We start from the raw sequence: 19,842 nt of genomic DNA on the forward strand, positions 1-19,842 counted from the left end.
TTAGGGTTCAAAGCATGAATGAAATAAAAAGAGACAGACCAAGAGCATTGCAATTTTTTTTTTTTTTTTGCCAATGTGTAATTTTTATACATGTGTGGATGTTCTGTATGTACAGTACTATATGTATAAGTATACTATACTATACATAAAATGCACATTTTCCTCCCAGGTTTGGTTTCTGCCTTGTACTCAATGCTGCCAGGATTGGCTTCACCCTTCAGTGACCCTGATATGAATTAAATACATTGGAGAATTGTATTTTAATCTATTTAATTTTGCAGGACTGATTTTCTTTAGATTTAGTTGCATCCCTCAAGTGAAAAGGAGGCGTTATTGAAATAAATTGATTTCTTTAGGACTAATACAGACTTTTTTTTCAGTTTCTCTTGCTTTAGATAGGATCCAGATTTGTATTGGGATTCATACACAGCTGTGTTCCGTTGAGGTCCCCGTTGCATTTCTTTACATTTAATAAATTCTGGTTAAAGAAAAAAAAACTGCAGTTTTCTTTGAATCTTTCATCCCAAATAGCCATTGTATTTTTTTTTTTTTTTTTGATTTGTGAAAATGTCATCTTGATTTGGCTCTGCTGCCTAGTGTGCCTATTTATGCTTTCCAAATTATTTGTATTGTTTGTAAAGGAGAAAACCTCAATGTACTGTACAGGACAGCCATGTTGGTGTTTCAGTATTTCTTTGCAGTACTAGGGTGCTGTACCGTGTTAGCCATTATGGATGTAATGAGAAGTCAAGCAAACTGACACCTTTTATTGGCTAACTAAAAAGATTACAATATGCAAGCTTTTGAGGCAGGCAGTTCAGGCAAAATAGGGTACATCTTGCCTGAAGAAGGGGCCTGAGTTGCCTCGAAAACTTGCATATTGTAGTCTTACCCAATTAAAGGTGTCATTTTGCTTGACTTCTCCCTACCGGATTTCTTTGAGTAATGCTGTTGGGATTTTGGATTTGCAGTTACTTCAAACAGAGAGATAATAATCTTAATTTATAGTATTTATATCTCATTTTTTTAGCTGAATGAACTCCATATAACATAAAGATGTAAGGCTGAATGTATTGAATTTTTTTTTCTTGCTATCAGTGGTTCTTTGCACTTCTGCTCATCTTCTCTCTCTTCTCTCTTCCATTAAACTGGCTGCTGGTTTTGCTTTCCTTGTGACTTTTTTTTAGTGCTGGTGTCTCTGAGGTATTTTACTAGAGATCTGACACGGATAAGCAATTTATAGCCGATAGTTAAACTTAACTATTAAACAAAGAACAGTTGGGAGCAAGTAATAGGTGTGTTAATTTCAGTAAATGGTAACATTCAGAGTTAATAGGATACCATTTTCCAATCATGTTAATCAAATTAAGTGTCCTGTTTTCATCCGTATTGAAATGGGAATAGATGTTCTGGGATCAAATAGCAATTTATAGCATGTAGCGGCAAAAGGGGAACGGTTTTATTTCAACTGTGTTTACCAGTTTTCTTGCTGGTTGTTATCCTTCTATCATGGCACACAGCTTACACCTTTCACTCGTCTCACTTTTTATTATTTTGTTTGCTCCACGTGTGTGAGTCGACACAGTGAAATACAAGTGAAGTCTACACACGACTAATGAAAGGCTCAGAGACTGGAAGTTGTGGAATAAAATTTTCATTGTTGGAACCTAAACATCTTTAACGCTTCTCCTGCTTTACTCTGTGTTTTTTTTTTTTTTTTTGGAGTAGAGGTTGGTTGTGATGTGGTTTCTATGGTAACCTGCTCATGAGAGTCCCATACACACATCTCTGGTACTGTCAGTGCGTGGAGTGCCAGAGACCTGCATAGTCCCATCGATGGGCAGCTTCCACCTAATCCAGTTTTAATTGAACTCCAGAGACTTTGAAGTGAAGCTGCCGAGCCGGCACGTAGTATTCCGGAGAGAAATAAGGGCCTTGCTCAGCTAGGCGGCAGCTGCTTCCCCATACTGTCACCTCCTTTTAATGAGTACTTTAAGGAACTGTTATCATGAACCCTTGTGGCATGCTCAACCTATTTTGAATATTTTTGATTAATGTCCTCCTAGGCATGGTGGCAGAGCAAGTGGCTCTCTCTGGTCGTCCCTTAACACCTTCATAATTAAGCTTTGAAATGAAAAGGCAAAAAACTGAGGCAACAAAGAAACAAAGTGGGTTAGGGCTAAAGATAGGATTAGTTTGAATTGTCGAGGCAGACTAAGCATCTGTGTCTGTCAAGCACGATGACAGGCATTGTAACAAGTTACTCTGACAACCGCTTACTCCATGGAGAGATTAGGCCGAGTTCATCTGCAGGTTTTTGTTTAGCTTTAGCTGACAAAATGATACTTAACCTCTTATATAGGCAGTCCTTTGCTTTCAAAATTACTGAATATCAGATTAATGGAAGGTTTAGCACAATTGTTTGGCTAAGGCTCCATCCAGTTATCCTATTGGTCTTTCCTGCTGGTTTGGATTATTCTTTCTTCTTTAGTGGTTGGCAGTTTACTGCTGTCATAAAAGCGTCAGATTATTTCATAGCAAACATGGGATAATATAGATATTTAAAAGTGTTATATCATCAAAGCACTTTTTTTTTCAATAACCCTCAAGGAAATACACCTGTAATAGTTCATTCATTTTTGTGCTAACTGCATTACTTTTTTTTTTTGTCTGATTCGTGTAATCTTAAAAAGTATTCTTTTTTTTTTTTTAATATTCAAAACATCTTCCATTCTCCTATATAATTTGTTTGCAGTACCTAGGGTGTTGTACCATGCTAGCCATTATGGATGTAGTGAAAAGTCAAGCAAAATGACACCTTTTATTGGCTAACTAAAAAGATTACAATATGCAAGCTTTCGAGACAACTCAGGCCCCAGGTGTCATTTTGCTTGACTTCTCACTATAATTTTTTTGGGGAATTTTCAAGATTTCGAAAAGAAAGAGGAACAAGAGTGTCATTTTATTATGTTGAAGTTATTTGTAGTCATTCTGAAAAGTTCCATCATGTGAAATTGTTGATAAAGGTGTTTTGTTTTTTTTTATGTGAAATTACTTCTTCTCCTATTTTTAAACCAAACTCTCAAAGGACTTGTGCTCATGTAGCATTCTATCCTGAAAAAGGAAAATTACAAGTTTTTTTTTCCTCCCAATTTGTCTTGCAGATTCTCACCCACACTGAAGGACTCCATGGAAAATGGCTCTTCACAGAGATTCGTGCCATCTTCTCAAGGCGTTATTTACTTCAGAATTCTGCTTTGGAAATATTCATGGCAAACAGAAGTAAGTTATTTTTTTTTCTTTTCTGTGATGCACCCTTTTCATAAGATATTCTTAGATGTTATTGTTCTTTCACTGAATTCAATGGGCCTAATGTGTGAAGTTTTACTCTGCGGCTTCCAAAATAAGACACAGCAGTTTTAGTTAAAGTCCAGAGGCCTCATGTATAAACGGTGCGTACGCGCAAAAATGTTGCGTAAGAACGTTTCCACATTCAAAACACAATGTATAAAACCTAAACTTGGCGTAAAGCCACGCATATTTCCACGGTAGCTCATACCCTGGCGTACGCAAGTTCTGCTCTTGGTTTTGCAGACTGGTGGCACCCAGCGTCAAAGCAGTGCTACTGTTCCTGTGTGGTTACTTTCTTTTTTAGATCCACATCCCTGACGCGGCTTTATAAATACACTGAAATTAACCGCATATTGTTTATTAGTTGCTACTCTCACTGCACCTTCTTCTTCTTCTTTCATCTGTTCCCGTTAGGGGTTGCCACAGTGGATTTTTCCATATTACTCTCACTGCACCACAAGGAGTATTTATATCACTATATCTGAGTGGGGAATCACAGCTGTACAGCAGCTGATCAGAAAGAGAATTATTGGTATACAGCATCAAGCACACGCTGCCTCAGCCATGCTGTCTATTTGAACTGCTCTAGTACGGCAAAAGCTTCAGAGCCTTTCCTGTACGGACCTCGCAGTTCAGAAACAGTTTCATCCCAAGAACTATAAACGCTTTCAATCAGTCCATTAAGTGCTCCTTGTAGAACTGTTTGTACTTCTTACCTCACTGTAAACTTGCGATAGTTATAATATTGCACAACCTGAGCCACTTTATAAAGCGCATATTTACATGATGACGATATCATTTTTAAGATGAAATGCAGCAAAATAAGTTTATTATATTATACAGATAAAACTTTAACTTCATTTAAATAACCTATATTGTTAATAATTAAACATGTGAGGACACAGTGCCACAGCGCTGGCGCTCCGTTCATGGATTGTTCCTGCCTCGCGCTGTATTCTTGCTGATGCTGGAAGGATAGATGTATAGAATGCAGCAACACGTACTACGAAGATATTTCAATGTTCCTTAAAGGTTTTGAAGAATCGGCGTTCTAAGCATACAGATGGCTTAACGTCTATTACAGAGCTGATTGTGTGGCGATTGGATATTTGGAGAAGGAAAACTAAGGACAGGAATTGAGGGTTAGTACGTTTGAAAGATACAGTACTGCTACAATAAAGTATTTCATTGAAGGTCGCGCATGGCGCAGCAAGCATCTTGCGTGAGACATGAACAATCACTGCGCCACCATGTTCCCATGTTTAATAACATGCTTTAACTCCTATCATTATGAAAATGATATCACGCATACATCTCAGTATTTTAATTATTCAGAGAGCTGTAATATTACGAATGTAATGGATTCTGTGTCCTGTCGGAGGAAGAGAAAGCCGGAAGCATGTAGAGATTCACACACACAGAGCACATAGAAGATCAAATACAAAACAAAGCATTTAACGTGCTACTTTAGTTACGATGGGATTTGAGAAACTAAACATTAAACGATTTTAAGATAAAGTTTATGATGTTCTACTTTAATCTCAAAACTTCCACTTTAATCACGTAGTTTATTTTGTCATTAAAGTTGACGTTTCGTGCTTTTTTCCACATTGTGTGCCTATTTTTTTTTTTTTCTCTGTACCCTAATAAGCTTTCATATGATACTCAGGGCTATGATTCACCTTTTCAATGCGACTTTGATATGTGACAACTTCTTTTTTATTTCGGGCACTGTGTGACTTTGTGAACTTGAGCTTTCGAGTTTCTCCGACACGCTATGTCAACTCGATCAACTTCCGCTGACCGGGATTTATGGAGCGGAAGAACGTGGAAGTTGATGTTCGCACAGATTTATGCATCTGGATTTTTTTGTCCGTAAGCACATTTCTGCTTTTGTGCTTACGTCATGTTAAAGTGCGAATTCTACGCACGGCGTTATGCATGAGGCCCCAGGACTGCTAGGTAGGAGTTATGAGGAAAGATTGAAAGAGTTGAACCTTTTCAGTTAAAGCAAACGGTGAGTAAGAGGTGACATGACTGACGTGTTTAAAATTATGAAAGGAATGAGTATGGTGGAGCCAGGCTGTTACATTAAAATGAGCTGAACAAGAATATGGGGGCACAGCTGGAAACTTGTTAAGGGTGAATTTTGCACAAATGTTTGAAAGCTTTTCTTCACAGTTCGAGCTGTAGACGCATGGAATTAGAAGCCAAGTAGCATGGCAGAGAGTGGTAAGCTTTTTTGGTCTAGATTGGCCTGTTCTGGTCAAACTTTTCATTAACTTGTCCTAATGTACAAATGTCAGAATTAAACACTACAGAACTGAAATGAAAACACTGTTACTGCAAGTATGCAGTATTTAATATTTATTTTCTTGTTTTATGTGGTTCTTAAAAGTTTTAATGGTTATAAAAGGTCTGCTGTTATATTGATAAAAGTCTCTTGACTGGGTCTGTTTTTTCTTCTTCAGTTATTTATCCTTCATATTTTGATTGTGCACAGTTTATAACTTAACACTAGCCACGGGTATCTGTCAAAGATGAGTAATAGAATAATTGAAAGATATTTGCTACCTCTTGCCCTACGTGTACATTCAGCACATCTCCTTGAGATCCATGTGTGTACAAACCTCTTTTCACCAGCGTGTTCCTGTAAAACCTGCTTCTTAGACTCTGTCATTATTTTCGAGCCACCTTTCTTGCCTTTCCATCTTTGAAGGTGACCTCTCGGCGTACACCTCTACTCCTCCCCGTGCGTCTCACGCTCGCACTTCCTATTATGTTCTGTCGCTAAAGCCAAAATGAGGTTGTTCTGAGGGACTTAATACCCAGACCTTAGTGTGTTGTTTTTTTTTTTTTTTTTAAATAAAGATAAAATAGATATAGTAAGTGTTGGATGGCACTAGCAGATCTCCGCATTGGATTTTTAATGTAACAACCAAGGCTGAGAAGCTCATGCAGCATTTTAACAATATGTAAAGAGCATAGTAGGAGTGCTAGTGTGTTAATAGCAACATGCCGGAAATAAAATTGCATCCATCTATTTTCTGCCTCAGTTATGTAGTTGAGAGTTGCAGAGAGTTGGTGCAACACAGTGTAGGGCAGGAGTCGACTTCAGTCCATTACATAGCACACATACCTGTTCTTAGGCACATAGGGCCAGTTCTAGATAAAGACAATTAACCTAAGACACTCTTCTTTGAGGCCAGGAAAACCCACACACTCAACAGGGAGACCCTCTAAATTGTGCTCAGGTGGTGCTTTTTTGATTTAATTCTCCTTAAGATGTATCTACAGCTTCTTTGGACTCTACCTGTGGAAACTGAAATGACTGGACATCATCTAAAAATGCATGGGTGTACCTGTACCACAATTCACACTGCATATCAGGACAAAAATCAAGCTGTGAAGTTCATGGACCTTTCTGTAGACCTCCATGATCATACTGTGATAAGGCACAGATCAGGTCAAGGGGATAAAAGCATTTGTAAAGCTTTGAGTGTTCTCAGGAGCCCAGTGGCCTGAACAGTTGTGAAATGGAACAAGTTTGGAGCCACCTGGTCTCTTCCTAGAGTTGGCAAACTGAGTAACCAGGCAAGATGGGTCTTGGTAAGGGAAGCGAGTAAGAACCCAACGGTCACTCTTACAGACCTTCTGAAGTCCTTTGCTGAGATTGAGAAACTGTCAAACGAAGGACCATTTCAATAGCTCTTCACCATTTTGGCATTTATGGTACCATGGCCAGAATGTTGCCTCTTTTGAATAACAGGCATTTGACAGCCAATTTGGATTTCGCCAAATGACGTTTTAAAGACTCTGAAAGCACATGGAAAGAGATTATCTGGTATGAAGAGACTAAAATTGAGCCTTTTGGGCAGAACTCCAAGCACCATGTCTGACGTAGGCCAGGCACTCCTCATGAGGGTGCCATGGACAGGGGGACTGGTCAGAATTGAAGGAAGGATGAATGTAGCCAAGTACGTGGAGTTCCTTGAAGAAAACCTGCTCCAGAGTGCACATGGTGGTTTGCCTTTCAGCCCGACAATGACCTAAAGCATATAGCCAAAGACAATGCTGGTGTGGCTTTGGCACAAGTCTGTGAGTGGCCCAGCCAAAGCCCAGACTTAAATCTCAGAGGACATGTGTGGAGAGACCTGAAGATGGCAGTTTATAAACACTTCCCACTCAATTTAACGGAGCTTGAGAGGATCTGCCAGAAAGAATGGCAGCAACAGCTCACATCCAATTGTGCAAAGTTTGTAGAGACTGGGCAAGAAGACTTGAAGCTGTAATTGCTGCCAGTAGGGCTTCTACAAAGAAATAAATTCAAGGTCTGAATACTTCAATGAGAGGTTCTAGTTTTTTGATTTTTTGTTAAGTTTGCAAACCTTTCTGAAAACATGTCTTCACTTTGTCATAGGCTACAGTGTAAAGATTGATGGGCAAAATTGGCAAATTTATCAATTTAAAATGGAATTTACAACACAGTAAAATGTGCAGTAAGTGAAGGGGTCTGAAGTCTTTCTGAGTCCACTGTATTTGAATGTGTGTCTGTATGTGCATATAAATAATACACACACATACCATGCTTCCCTACTGTTGTGCAAAAAGTATTTTTCAATTATAGACGTAAAGGAGATGATCAATTTATAATACAAACAGTCATATGAAAAAGTTTAGGAGCCCCTCTCAGCCTGCATAATAATTGACTCTCCTTTCAACAAAAAAGATAACAATGGTATGTCTTTCATTTCCAAGGAATATCTGAGTACTGCGGTGTTTTCCGAACAAAGATTTTTAGTAAAGCAGTATTTAGTTGTATGAAATTAAATCAAATGTGAAAAACTGGCAGTGCAGAAGTTTGGGTCCCCTTTTTGCTGATTTGAATGCCTGTCACTGTCCAGTGCTGATTACTGGCAACACCAAATTGGTGTGATGAGCTCATTAAGCCTTCATAGACAGGTGTGTCCCATCATGAGATATAAAAGTATTTAAGGCGGTCAATCGCAAGGTGGTCTTCCTTCCCTTTGACTCTCCTCTGAAGAGTGACAGCATGGGATCCTCAAAGCAACTCTCCAAAGATCTGAAAACAAAGATTGTTGAGTCTCCTGGTTTAGGGGAAGGCTACACAAAGACATCTCAGAGGTTTAAACTGTCAGTTTCAACTATAAGGAATGGAATCAGGAAATGGAAGGCCACAGGCACAGTTACTGTTAAACCCAGCAGGTCTGGCAGGCCAAGAAAAATACAGGAGCGGCATATGAGCAGGATTGTGAGAATGGTTACAGACAACCCACAGATCACCTCCAAAGACCTGCAAGAACATCTTGCTGCAGATGGTGTATCTGTACATCGTTCTACAATTCAGTGCAATTTGCATAAAGAACATCTGTATGGCAGGGTGATGAGAAAGAAGCCCTTTCTACACTCATGCCACAAACACAGTCGCTTGTTGTATGCCAATGCTCATTTAGACAAGCCAGATTCATTTTGGAACAAAGTGCTTTGGACTGATGAGACAAAAATTGAGGTATTTGGTCAGAACAAAAAGCGCTTTGCATGGCAGAAGAAGAACACCGCATTCCAAGAAAAATACCTGCTACCTACTGTCAAATTTGGTGGAGGTTCCATCATGCTGTGGGGCTGTGTGGCAAATTCAGGGACTTGGACCCTTGTTAAAGTCGAGGGTCAGATGAATTCAACCCAATATCAACAAATTCTTTAGGATAATGTTCAAGCGTCAGTCACAAAGTTGAAGTTATGCAGGGGTTGGATATTCCAACAAGACAATGACCCAAAACACAGGCATTCATGCAGAGGGAGAAGTACAATGTTCTGGAATGGCCATCACAGTCCCCTGACTTGAATATCATCGAAAATCTATGGGATGATTTGAAGCAGGCTGTCCATCACATTGAACTGAACTGGAGAGATTTTCTATGGAAGAATGGTCAAAAATACCTCTATCCAGAATCCAGACACTCCTCAAAGGCTATAGGAGGACAGCGTCTAGAGGCTGTTGGATTTGAAAAGGAGGCTCAACTAAGTATTGATGTCATATCTCTGTTGGGGTGCCCACATTTATGCACCTGTCTAATTTTGTTATGATGCATATTTTATATTTTCTGTTCATCCAATAAACTTAATGTCACTGCTGAAATCCTACTGTGTCCATAAGGCATGTCAGATATTAAAAGGAAGTTGCTACTTTGAAAGCTCAGCCAATGAGAAACAAAAATCTAAAGAATTAAGAGGGGTTCACAAACTTTTTCATATGACTGAATACAGTAGCAGAATTGTTTAATAATGGAGATGGATTAATAAACTATATGTAGTATTGTGAAATATTTGATTGTATTTTTCATCTTTTTAATGAAACTACTCTAATATTTTAGACAAATTCCATTTTCAGAGGCATTTTACAAAATATAAGATGCCATAGCCTAGATACCATATAACAAAAGTATAATTCTGTGGAACTTTACAAGTGATGCAATGGGACATAATGTGCAAACTTAAAACTGCTTTAATACTTTATGGGATGTTCCATAACACTGTGTCTAAAAGTACATTTTTCTGAGTAAGAGTCACAATATTCTACATAACAAACTGTGTTTAAACAATTGTATTGCAAAATAAGTAACAGAACATGTAGAGCAAGTGCTTATAACCAGTGTGCAGACACCCATAAGCTGTTAGGTTTTCATTACAGTTACTTTCTTAATCACCCTTAAGTGTTCCTGCTAATGGAAGAATATCTGATCTGTAGATGTCTTGCTCCTTGTGCCTGGGAGTTGCTGGAAGTGCAGATTTTGCTTCTTTGTGAATGTCACAATTTGCTTATTGCAATCACAACTTACATTGTTGGAGAATTGAATTAATTTTCTAAATTTGTTTTCCTTGAGTAAGTCTTGAGTATAAATTGCATCTCTTTTTTCACCCATCTTTTCATTTTAAGGGGCAAATAATAACAACCCCAAACATGAAAGACGCATCATGTGCACTTGATAGCGTTCATAATAAACTAGTTATAAGAATAAATTAAAAAGAAATGAAGGATGCACTCTGCTAAACAAAATGTTAAATTCTTCATAGATAGTTTTTGACATTGCACAACAAGAGCAAAGAAACACCATGAAGTGTATGGCCGGAAGCAGGTTAGGGACACACACACTCCCATGCACCTTCACTCTGAGTCAAGATGTGACAGCCTTATTCTGTATGACTTTTGGATGTTTACCCCAAATGTTCATGGTGGCAACATCAGTATAATCGGTACCTACTGGTGGAATGGACTGATTATACTATGTGAGTTATTCTGTTAACCAAAGCATGACATTCTTCAGAATAGTTGTCTGTGTAAAGATGTTAGCAGGCAGCTTGATGATGACTCATATGGCGGTTCTTATTTTTGTTGTGTTTTTTTTTCCTTCAGCTGCTGTCATGTTCAATTTTCCAGACCAGGCTACTGTCAAGAAAGTTGTTTACTGTCTGCCTCGTGTAGGCGTTGGAACGAATTTTGGCTTACCGCAGACAAGGTAACAATATTCTATAATATTTGAACTGTTTGTCTTCTTCTTTTTTTTTTCTAGTCCACCACAAATACATAGTCCACAAACAATTTTCCTTATAAGACAAAGTGATCAGGCTCAAGAAACACTTATTTCACTTATTTCAATGCATGGGACGAATGTGAAGATCTGTTTACGCAGAACCCATTTATGTTTTTATTACACGATAAAGTAGAATGTAATAGGCGGAGTGGTGGCTCTGAGGCTAGGGATCTGCACTGGCAATCGGAAGGTTGCTGATTCGAATCCCATAAAATGCCAAAAGGGACTCTGCTCTGTTGGGCCCTTGAGGAAGGCCCTTAACCTGCAATTGCTGAGCGCTTTGAGTAGTGAGAAAAGCACTATATAAATGTAAAGAATTATTATTATTATCCAAACATGGTAGTAAAACAAAAAGTATAAATGCTGAGCTGTTAGATGAAGTCAGTCTGTGTTTTTCCCCATTTTGGTCCTTCATTTATTCTTTTTAACCTTAAATCTCTCTATCACATGATGCTCACATCCATTCTTACCTTTGTTTTTAATATGTCCCTTGTAAATGGAGCCTTGAGATTGTGCTCTGTACAGTGTCTTCCGTGTACCTAGACAATATGGACGCCCTTCTGGCTTCAGAATATCTGTCAGCATCTTTTATTTTATTATTATTATTTTTTTAACACGACTAAATCGTCTTCTTCCTCTATTCCCACTTCTACGTGGGGTTGATGTGCCTAATCATCCTTTTCCATACCGCCTGGTCCTGCACCTCCTTGCCAGTCGGACTCTTTTCTTTCAGATCTTCTTTTACTTCATCCATCCACCTCCGCTGTGGCCTCCCCTGCTTCCTCTTACCCTGTTCTGTGCTTCCTTTGCCCATCTGTTCATTGTCTTTCCTCATCGCATGTCCATACCATTTCAACCTACTTTCCTGTACTTTATTAGTTATCTCTCACAGTTTTGATTGTCTGATTTCTTATTCTGTCCTCTTTTTATAACTCCACACATCCACCTCCACATTCTCATTTCTGCCACATCCAACTTCTTCTCCTGCACTCCCTTTACTGCCCACCATGTCTCAGCTCCATACATCATTGCTAGTGTTATCACTGTCTTGCCTTTAACCTTTGTCTTAATTCAACAACAACAACAACATTTATTTATATAGCACATTTTCATACAAAAGTAGCTCAAAGTACTTTACATAATGAAGAAAAGAAAAATAAACGACAAAATAAGAAATTAAACTAAGACAACATTAGTTAACATAGAAAAGGAGTAAGGTCCGATGGCCAGGGTGGACAGAAAAAACAAAAAAAAACTCCAGATGGATGGAGAAAAAAATAAAATCTGCAGGGGTTCCAGGCCACGAGACCACCCAGTCCTCTCTGGGCATTCTACCTAACATAAATGAAATAGTCCTCTTTGTAGTTAGGGTTCTCATGGAGTCACTTGATGCTGATGGTCATACAGACTTCTGGCTTTTAATCCATCCATCATTGTTGGAACATCATGGTGCTTTGGGTAGATGGTTTTGGCGCAAGCCACCACCAAAAGGACACCGGAAAAGGAAACAGAAGAGAGAGTAGGGGTTAGTACAGATTTTAGAGCCACCATGAATAGTTATTATAATGAATTGGATATACAGAGTATCAGGATTTAAATTACAGTGAAGTTATGAGAAGGCCATGTTAAAGTAATGTGTTTTCAGCAGTTTTTTAAAGTGCTCCACTGTATTAGCCTGGCGAATTCCTACTGGCAGGCTATTCCAGATTTCAGGTGCATAACAGTAGAAGGCCGCCCGCCTCACCACTTCTTTTAAGTTTTGCTCTTGGAATTCTAAGGAGACACTCATTTGAGGATCTGAGGTTACGATTTGGAATATAAGGTGTCAGACATTCCGATATATAAGATGGGGCGAGATTATGTAAAGCTTTATAAACCATAAGCAGAATTTTAAAGTCAATTCTGAATGACACAGGTAACCAGTGTAGTGACATCAAAAACTCGAGAGATGTGCTCGGATTTTCTTTTCCTGGTAAGGATTCTAGCAGCTGCATTCTGCACTAGTTGGAAACAATTTGTCTTTTTTGGGTAGTCCTGAGAGGAGTACGTTACAGTAATCTAGTCGACTGAAAACAAACGCGTGAACTAATTTCTCCACATCTTTCAATGATATAAGAGGTCTAACTTTTGCTATGTTTCTTAAGTGAAAAAATGCTGTCCTAGTGATCTTATTAATATGCGATTTAAAATTTAGATTACAGTCAACGGTTACCCCTAAGCTTTTTACCTCCGTTTTGACTTTTAATCCTAATGCATCCAGTTTATTTCTAATAGCCTCATTGTATCCATTATTGCCAATCACTAAGATTTCGGTTTTCTCTTTATTTAACTTGAGAAAGTTACTATTCATCCATTCTGAGATACAAGTTAGACATTGTGTTATTGAATCAAGAGATTCAATTCTTTAATCACACAATCCTCCTGATACCTTCCTCCAATTGTTCCATCCACACTGCACTCTGTGGGTTATGTCTGCATCAAGTTCTCCATCTTGGTCTACCACTGATTCTCAATATTTAAACTTCTCCACTCTTTTCAAAAGCTCTCACTGCAGGCTAACTTCATCATTAATCCTCATATGTTTCATCTTCTTCCTATTTAACTTCATCCCTCTTTCTTCTAAAACCCTTCTCCATTCTTCCAGCTTCCTCTTCACTTCATCTTTTCTTTGGTGCCACACCACCCAATTTTTTTCTTAATGTGATATTTTGACATTAAATACGCCTAAATGCAAAAAAAGCAAACCTGCTATTCACATGTAAAAATTGCAGTTTATACTCCAATAATACACTTGACAATGTTTCATTTTTATTATTATTTTTCCCCTACTCCCTTTGATAATTACACGGGCTGATCTTTTGTATAGATATTTTCCAGTTCAGTTGGTTATCCTTCATTAAATGTATGTACCTGTGTATGCATTCTAACATTTCTCTTAAAAGTTACTTTCTCAGCTAAAACAATTTTTTTTTTTTTTGGATTATATCATACAGTGATTTCCATCTTTGTCCTCTTAGCGCCAGGCCCATAAATCAACGGGTAAAACAACACAGAGTAGCGTCAGTTGGGCCACAGCAGAATTTCTGCAGCTGTGAAACTCTTTGCCTTTTCACAGGCCTGTGGCATCTGACAATAGCCAGTTGTTAGTTTTTAATTTTGAAGGTCTTTTGCCCTTGTTACATTTTTTGTCATACTTTTTTTTTAAAAAAAAAAAACCCATTACTTGGTATGAAACTGAACAGGAAAATAGTTAAGAGCCTGATCAGAACTTCAGAAAGCTTCTAATGACTGTAATCTTGTATCCTGACAGTGATTAATACCTTAATTTGCTATTGTTTTAATTGGATTGCCAGTAATTTGTTTTAGGTCTTTCATACATCATGCCCCAAGAGCCAGAGTTTACATATGGAGCAGCAAGGCACATATTGTCTCTTCGTTTTTTAAAAAGAAAAATGAAAATTATGACTTTTAACTCTTTGCAGACTGTCTCAACAAAACTGAAAAGAACAGTTCAACATTCGACTACCCTGAGATGTGCGCTCCCCACCACCAGTATATTTTATTATCACTGGCTCAGCTTTGAAAAGAAAACTTGAAGGATGTGTTAATGATTAACAAAACAATGAAAACCATTCCAGATTTTGAAAGCCATTTATATCATTATGAGGAATCTTATCTTGCTCCAGAGGTGCTCATCCCAGTTGTTTTTGTATTGGTCAGTTTGGCATTTCATTCAAGTCAAAGTGAACTTTATTGTCATCTCAACCTTATACAAGTATACAGTGTAATAACATGAAGTGCAAATAAATTAAAAATAGAATTAAAATTTAAAATTGAAACACAAACAAGACAAGACAAAGAACTAGCAGCAATATTGACGTGTAGCAGCCCTTTTAATTTCTTAAACCGGTGGACACTGAAGACTGTTGATTATACCAGTAATGCTGCCTTTCTCCCTAATTCGTCCAATATATGCTACAAGCATCCAGAATTTATAATTAAACTACCTAAGCTACCTGTGAAAGACAGGCAACATCCATCCATCCATTGTCCAACCCGCTGAATCCGAACAAAGGGTCACGGGGGTCTGCTGGAGCCAATCCCAGCCAACACAGGGCACAAGGCAGGAACCAATCCTGGGCAGGGTGCCAACCCACCACAGGACACACACAAACACACCCACACACCAAGCACACACTAGGGCCAATTTAGAATCGCCAATCCACCTAACCTGCATGTCTTTGGACTGTGGGAGGAAACCGGAGCGCCCGGAGGAAACCCATGCAGACACGGGGAGAACATGCAAACTCCACGCAGGGAGTACCCGGGAAGTGAACCCAGGTCCCCAGGTGTCCCAACTGCGAGGCAGCAGTGCTACCCACTGCGCCACCGTGCCGCGACAGGCAACATAATAATTTTAAAACAATGTTGCTATTTTTTGCCCGCTGTGTGCCTTTCCTCTTAATTTGCATGTGTGTGAACGTCTCTTCATCAGCGCTCCGTCTCTCAAGCATGTTCCTGTAAAGCCAGCTTCTTGGACCCTGTCATTATTTTCTAGCTGCTCTTCTCGCCTCCTGTCCTTTATTATGCTTGTCAACTTTAAAGGAGGCTCTCTGGCGTGCCTCATACACCTTTACTACTTCTCCTTCTAAAAACAAAAATAAAATACAGCTTGAAATGAGAACTGTCATTTTCACTCTTAAACGGCGAGAGGGTGAGCTCTAGTGAGTACTGTGTTGTGACTGATGAATCGTCAGTAGTGTTCGCATAAATCACATTTGTACTTCCTGTTTTGTTCCATCACCAAAGCCATACTGGCCAATCAGATTGCGCTGAGGGACTGGTAGCCCAGACCTTAGTGCTTTGTTATATAGTAGATAGTTTACAATTCAGTGGCTTGATTTGTTTACTTCATACGTTTTATTAATAAACTACTTGCTGAGAAGTACAACACGGGGAGATTTTCGGGACGGCTTCTGCTCACATCAGCGAATGTGATCTGCACTCCTGTTTTTTATTTGGTCTGTCTAGCTTTATAGTGTCTGCATGTATTATTTGTCAGCTTATCTATCGTGATGCACCTCGACCCCTGACCATTTAGAGAAGAGGCGCATGCATATGAAGGCTGAATGCTGTCAGAGTTCTCATTGGCACTTTTCATTTAAACTGTCTTTATAAAGTATTTTTTTTTTGTTTACAGTGAAACACACGTTTTAATGCTGGTCTGTATTTGTTTACCTGTCTGCTGGAAGCCTGCGGCTTTTTTTGTGTTCTGACCTTAATAAGACATTGAAATATTTTGATTTAAAATTTTAAAATTATATATTTTAAAGAACTGAAAGCAATTGAGCAGTATTTCAGACAAAATTAATTAATTAAAAATAGATAGGTACACAAATAAATAAATGTGTCGCAAAGTGTTGCAGTACAAAAATACAATGATATGTGAGCCTAAATAAATGTGCCATAAAATCTCTTTCTTTCTTTCTTTCTTTCTTTCTTTCTTTCTTTCTTTCTTTCTTTCTTTCTTTCTTTCTTTCTTTCTTTCTTTCTTTCTTTCTTTCTTTCTTTCTTTCTTTCTTTCTTTCTTTCTTTCTTTCTTTCTTTCTTTCGCAAATGGCACAATATAAAATATGGGTTGAAATTAAAAATGTAATTTTCACCCCTCAAAGTTGAGAGGGTGAGCTCGAGTGAGTGCTGTATTCTGATTGGTGAATCGTCAGCAGGGTGTGCATAAATCTTTGGCCATCAAGTGTAACATTTGTAGGCCTTCGCCATACATCAGGTGCAGACTCCTGAGATGATGAGGAATTCAAGCCTTCTTGAATTGAAGCAGCCACTTCGCCTAGTAATTCTGCCCAGTTTTTTCTTGCGCTCGTGTCCTCAGACTGTCACAGCTTTGAGTGTGTTTCGTTACTGGCCTTAATAATCACAGGGCTCAGATGCATATGCAAAGATGTGACTGTGAGCATCCACTGTATCAACGATTCACCAATTAAAAACCGATACTTGATAGATCCCACCATCTCACCTTTGATGGGTCACTTCCTGTTTCATGTTGTGTGCGGTGTGACTGAAATAAATAACTGAGTAACAGTGATTAAATACATAAAGAAATAAACAACAAACCAAAAATCATCAGCACTTTTAATTATCCTTGCATATCATTGTGATTTTATTTATTTACTAGTTGAATTAAGCCAATGTCGCATTACGTGGCTTTTTGTTATGGGCCATGTCATATTTGCTGATTGGAGTTGCCGATTTCGTTGCTGCACCATGTCAAGTTGCCCAACTGAAAACCACAGTGCATGTCACCTTTACCAACTGAATGCCAATGTTCCAGCATAGTCTCGCTTGCCCCTTTTCCTAAGAGCCAATAACGCGCTTCTTGGTGGCACCCGGTGTGCTGGGGAGGGTTAACAGCTCTGAGCGAGTTAAGCTGCAAACCCAGCCCTTAAATTGTTTTTTCCATTCTGTTTTAGTACATAAAACATGAGACATCAGACAGACTAGCTGCTCTTCTATTTATGAGGTTCTCTATGTGCATGTTTCTTATTCTTATTCTTGCTACATTTTATGAGTTGTACTTCCGGCTGAATACTCAGTTCTCAACTCTCGCACACAAAGAACGCACACCTCCAACTAACAAGAAAATCAAACCTGTTTGAATATATTCCTGCCAGTTGAAGACTAGTTGATTTCAGTTGTTGGGTTTGTCACTTTAGATTTCACTGGACTGCGTCGTTAACTGCCTTAGATTATTAAATGAAGACCATGGCTGAAAATCGCTGGAAAAGTCATCTAATGTGACATAGCCTTTACACATCTATGTTGGGTTGTTTACTACTTCAAAACTGTATAAGAGTAAACAGCATTTGATTTAATTCCTTATAAAACATACTTTTTACACTTTATACAGTAATGTATATCGATTGTGGTCATGCAAGGTATTGCACTGGATCCAGATAAATGTTGGGGCACCAACTGGGTTGCCGCATTTAATTAAGCAAACAAAACAAGCATAAACTGCACTCGATGGCACATATAAAGGGTCATTTCAGCCATCTCCCAGCGTCTTTCAGATTTAGATTGGAGCTCTGTTTCTCATGATCGTCAGTCCACAATGAGACGCAACCATCTGTGAACATCTCAACAACAACATTTATTTATATAGCATCTTTTCATACAAATGATGTAGCTCAAAGTGCTTTTACAAGATGAGGAAAGCAAAAATAAAAATAAGATTAGGCAATACTGAGTAATAAATAATAAAGTAGGGTCCGATGGCCAGGATGACAGAAAAAACAAAGAAAAAAAAATATGTTGGGGTTCCGAGGCCATGAGAAGATTTAGATGATGATGGACATGTGGACATCTGGGGTACTGCTTTCAGTCCTATCAGTGTAAGGACTGCATGGTGCCTTGATCAGGTGGTGGTGGTGCAGATCACCACCACAGAAAACTGGAAAAAGAACTGAGAAAGTAGGGTTTAGTACGGATTGCAGAGCCATGATAAAAAGGATAATTAAATGCATATACAGAATATCCAGAATATCTCAAATATATAGTCCTCCAAACGGAAGGGAAGGAGTTCATTTCTGTCGTTGGCTGTCTTCGCTGGGCTGTGGGGTGAGAAAGAAACAATATTGTTAGCGATAGTGCCCCCTCTCGTCCTGGGATGGTATTGCTTACCAAGGATGAGCCAGGAGGGTGATCATCAGAGGCGCATGTGTGACATGGTATTATATTTTTGGAAATATTACAGTTAATAACAATAATATACTGTTATTTATATAAAAGTCATATGAGGTGAATAAATGTGAGAGGATAAGGGATTATTGCATCTTTGTAAATGACATGTTTTGTTGTATTTTGTGGAGTGTATCTAAGCAAAGATATGTCTGACGTCACTTGTTAGCAAGCAACATAAAGCTGCACATGAGAGAAACAGTCTGTTCTTAAATTAATGCCTGTGCTTTTCAGCGTTTGGCACAAATTGGGAATTGTAGACGTTTAAAAGAGAACGGAAAATTATTGGGAATCCGTGGTTTTGTGGCGATGAAAACAATTTGACCTGTACTGTGTCCTGTTAATATTTCAGCTTCAATTATGTGGCTCCGAAGAACTATAACATTGAATGTATGATTTCAAACGATTGTTTTGCCGTTCTTGGTTTTCACAATCCCGCATCACGCCCTTTCCTCTGGCATCAGCAGATCTTGGATTTAAATCGGTTCTCTTTATAGAAGGCATATTATTTGAAAAGGAATTCAAAACAAGAAATTGAAATAGCAAAACATACTGATTTTTATTCTACTGAATATGAATGGGTAGATCCGATGTGTAAAATGTTTAAGTGTGAGTTTGTCCCCATGTAATACATTCACTGCTTTTTAAACAGGTCTACCTTTAATATATCCATGAATTTTCATGTCTGTTTGTATGTATCCTTGATTTGGGACTGAAAATGAAAGAAAAAAAATGTGTTAAATAGCAAGATTTGTCAAATAAGCTCCCCTGCCCAACTAGGGGCAAAATTCATGCAAATCGGTTCAGCTCCTCTGAAGTGACGCTTTGACATATTGACAGACGGCAACCTTAATTTTATTTATATAGATTATCACATTTCACAATACATTTATTTGCATCTTTATTTAATTTTTGTCTGAACCGTTCCTCCATATTATTAAAACCACCCAGGATCTGTTTACAGTATGTATATATTTCTTTCTGTTGCAGTTATTTTTTTAATGCGCTGTTTGGTATTTTTGTTTTGCCTGCTGTTCTTTTATGGAACGAATAAATTAAAGAATACACCACATTTAATCTTTTAAACAAAAAATGATAAACCATTCATCCACCCATATTCTAACCT

The 19,842-nt window shown here is 38.3% G+C and overlaps 1 protein-coding gene across 3 annotated transcripts in view; it reads left to right on the forward strand.

Moving 5' to 3' along the window:
• lrba (LPS responsive beige-like anchor protein) overlaps positions 1-19,842 on the forward strand; it is an 830,448-nt gene that overhangs the window by 493,520 nt on the left and 317,086 nt on the right. For all 3 annotated transcript variants that reach the window (XM_051928096.1, XM_051928098.1, XM_051928097.1), the window contains exons 40-41: positions 3,165-3,282; positions 10,787-10,889. In XM_051928096.1, the coding sequence (XP_051784056.1) occupies positions 3,165-3,282; positions 10,787-10,889 (221 nt within the window). The remainder of the gene's footprint in view (positions 1-3,164; positions 3,283-10,786; positions 10,890-19,842) is intronic.

Source organism: Erpetoichthys calabaricus, chromosome 5, assembly GCF_900747795.2.
Source record: "Erpetoichthys calabaricus chromosome 5, fErpCal1.3, whole genome shotgun sequence".
NCBI lineage: Eukaryota > Metazoa > Chordata > Cladistia > Polypteriformes > Polypteridae > Erpetoichthys > Erpetoichthys calabaricus.